The following is a 2,962-nucleotide window of genomic DNA, read 5'->3' on the forward strand; positions in this document are numbered from 1 at the left end:
CAGCATCCCCTTCTCCCCTCCTTATTGCTGGAGAGGGAGTCCCTCAAATCAGAAACAGCAGCCCTACGGAACCGCAGGGAATAACCCAAAAAGGTTGAGGAGACACCCAGCAGCACGCTCCCCTTAACTCAAGGTGTTTACACTGAATTTTCAATCTACACCAGCCACACCAGACCCAGGAAAGGAAATCCCAGAAGGTGGTGACTGGAATGAGTTACCTGCTGCCCGACAGCAGGTCCCAGCACCGCCTGGATGGAGAGGAGAGTTCCAGCCAAAGTCTTTCCAAGCCCCAACAGTCCCCGAGGCGCAGAAGAACCGCGCAGCACCGGTGGTCCTTGGGCAGCCACACGAGCCAAGGGGCTGGGCACAACCCTCCCAGTGCCGCTGGGGGAGAAAAGGGCTTTTCCCAAAAACCCCACGCACTTAGGACGGGCCGTTTCCTCACAAAACCAACCCCAGGAGCAGGAAGTTAAAACGGTTCTGGAGTTGGAAACAGGAGATGTAAGTAGCAGTGTTTGGAAAAGTTTGCCAGACCACAAGCAATGGACAAGCCTCAACACCAGGATTTGTTTTACTGGAAAGAAGTTGGGGGGGGAAATGGGGGTGGAGAGAAACCTCAAGTCTGCTAAAACGTTCTCCAGGGCTGGTCCGGTGGCTCCTACCAGTGGTCACAACACAACATCCCCCCCCCCCCCCGGCATCAAAACCGAGTCAGGCTACAAATCAGAACACCCAGAAAGAAATAGAGGGAGTGTGATTTATGGCCGTCACAGGTTGGAAGCTTGGAGTCACCGGCCAGGAAAGCAGCAAACCCCCACAGCCCAGTTTGCTGGTCCCATTAGCACTGGGGCACAGCAGGACTGAAGTTAATCAGCCCCCAGCATGGCTAATTTTGTCATCTGCCACTTCCAAAAAGCCCAGTAGTGCAAGACCAAACACAATTCCCAGATGCATTTCCACCACCCCCTTGTCACATTTGCAAGAGGGAGGGGAGCCCCCCCCCCCCCGCCAAAGCTTGTCAGGCTGGAGAAAAAGTGGCAAGAGAAGTGAAATGCAATGCTTTCTCAGGGATCCCAGCAGATCTGGGGCTGCTCCAAGCTCCCCCCCGACCAGCCAGTTGTAATATGGTGCAAATTAGTTTTCAGACAGCCCAGCTGCAGAGGAGACGGCCAAACACAAGAGCAGACTCACTTTTCCACCAGCCAGTGCATCTCAAACAAGGCAGGCTCGGCTGAGGTTTATCACAACCCAATGCTCCCCCCTCTGGTATAGACTCAGCCAGTAACGGTCTCCTGGTTGTATTCCTACCCCAAAAATGCACCCATTCTCATCAGGCATCCTGATGGGTGACTTTCCCAAAAGCCACGAGGTCCTGCTCTGTTTTGCAGGCACGTTTTCCCCTCTCTAGCATCCCAAAATCTCATATCAGACAAGGCTTAGGAGCTGTACCATCACTGCATCCCTGAAACCAGCCGCTTTCAGCTACTTCCCAGTAATTAGCGCCCTCAGATCCCTCCTGAGTAGGTGCCTACAGGGACCCAGCTCTGCCCCCTGATCCCCATCAGCATCCCTTCAGGTCACAGAATGATACAGGGTTGGAAGGGACCTCTGGAGAACATCTAGTCCAACCCTCCCTGCCAAAGCAGGTCTACCTAGAGCAGGTTGCACAGGAATGTGTCCAGGTGGGCACCGGGGGAGAAGGTCAGCAATACCCAAGCTGCCAGAGTGACCCCAGGGAAGGGACAAGCCTGTCCCTTCATGCCAGACAGCAAACTGTCACCTCCAGCATGTCCTAACCAGGCAGCTTGGGGATGGGGCAAGTGGCAAGAGCCTCATCTGCACCAACACTTAATCCTGCATACACCAAGCTCAACTTCCAGAGGGTATTCGTCATTTTTGGCTGCTTGTGCATCCCTCTAAGACACTGGAGCCAGATGTACAGAGAGGCAGCAACCTCCAGCCATGGCCTCCCCACCCCAGCATCCCCCCCAGACTCGGGAGCTGCCCCACTGGGGCAGACACAGACATAACTACACACTGACACAACCTTGTTATCACGTAACCGTGCCAAAAAATAAAAAATTAAAAAAATTAAAAATAAAATTACCAGCGCTGCCGCGGTGATGCCGGGCGCCGCTCGTAGCACCTGATGTTGGAGCGTGGGCTTAAATTTGGGGGGGAAAAAGTATTTTTGGGGGTGGTGGAGGTTATAGCAGGGAACCCCCCCGCCATCCCGGGGACCGGGGGAAAGAGGAAAGAAGCGCTCCCTGAATCTGCGGAGTTTCCGCAGGTCGCGGGGAGCCCGGCGCACCCCGAGGGGGATTAGGGTGACCCGGGACGAGGCGGAGGGGACACCCCCGGGGGGATCCCCGGAGACGGGGACGGGACTGTCAGAGGGGATGCCCCGCACACACCGCGGGATGCGGAGAAGGAGAGCACGGGCATCATCCCCGAATGGGGCAGGATGGAAAAAACACCGACGGAGCATAAAAAACGATATGATAAAATAAAAGTTGAAAGGGAGGGGAGGATGGGGGGGAAGGAAACCTACCCGAAGTAGGCGGCGGAGGGCCGCGGGGCGCAGGCGAGCAGCCCTAGGAGCGCGCAGGAGGAGAGCCATCCCAGCAGGACGTGTCCATCCAGCATCTTGCAGCGGCGGAGCCGGCGCTGCTCATCTCGTTTCTCCCCGCCGCGCCCGCTACGGCCCCGCCGCCCGCCCCGGCCTCTTTATAGCGCGGCCGGCGGAGAACGAGCGGCCGGCGGAGGGGCGGGGAAGGGGCGGGGCTGAGGAGGGAGGGGGGCGTGGTCGAACCCCTCCGAAGGGGCGGGGCGGGAGGCGGCGGGGACACGCCCCCACGGGAGGCGGGAGTTTGGGGACGGTCCCCGGTGACCCCGGGATTGGTGTCCCCGGGATGTGTGTCCCCCGGGATGTGTGTCCCCCGGGATGGGTGACCCCCGGGAT

The 2,962-nt window shown here is 58.1% G+C and overlaps 1 protein-coding gene across 1 annotated transcript in view; it reads right to left on the reverse strand.

Moving 5' to 3' along the window:
• WNT9A (wingless-type MMTV integration site family member 9A) overlaps nucleotides 1-2,685 on the reverse strand; it is a 60,469-nt gene extending 57,784 nt beyond the window's left edge. Inside the window, exon 1 of the mRNA XM_014944845.1 lies at nucleotides 2,552-2,685. Within this exon, the coding sequence (XP_014800331.1) occupies nucleotides 2,552-2,646 (95 nt within the window). The 5' untranslated portion in view covers nucleotides 2,647-2,685. The remainder of the gene's footprint in view (nucleotides 1-2,551) is intronic.
• Between the last annotated feature and the right edge of the window lie 277 nt (nucleotides 2,686-2,962).

This window comes from Calidris pugnax, unplaced genomic scaffold, assembly GCF_001431845.1.
Source record: "Calidris pugnax isolate Ruff unplaced genomic scaffold, ASM143184v1 scaffold54, whole genome shotgun sequence".
In the NCBI taxonomy this organism is placed as follows: domain Eukaryota; kingdom Metazoa; phylum Chordata; class Aves; order Charadriiformes; family Scolopacidae; genus Calidris; species Calidris pugnax.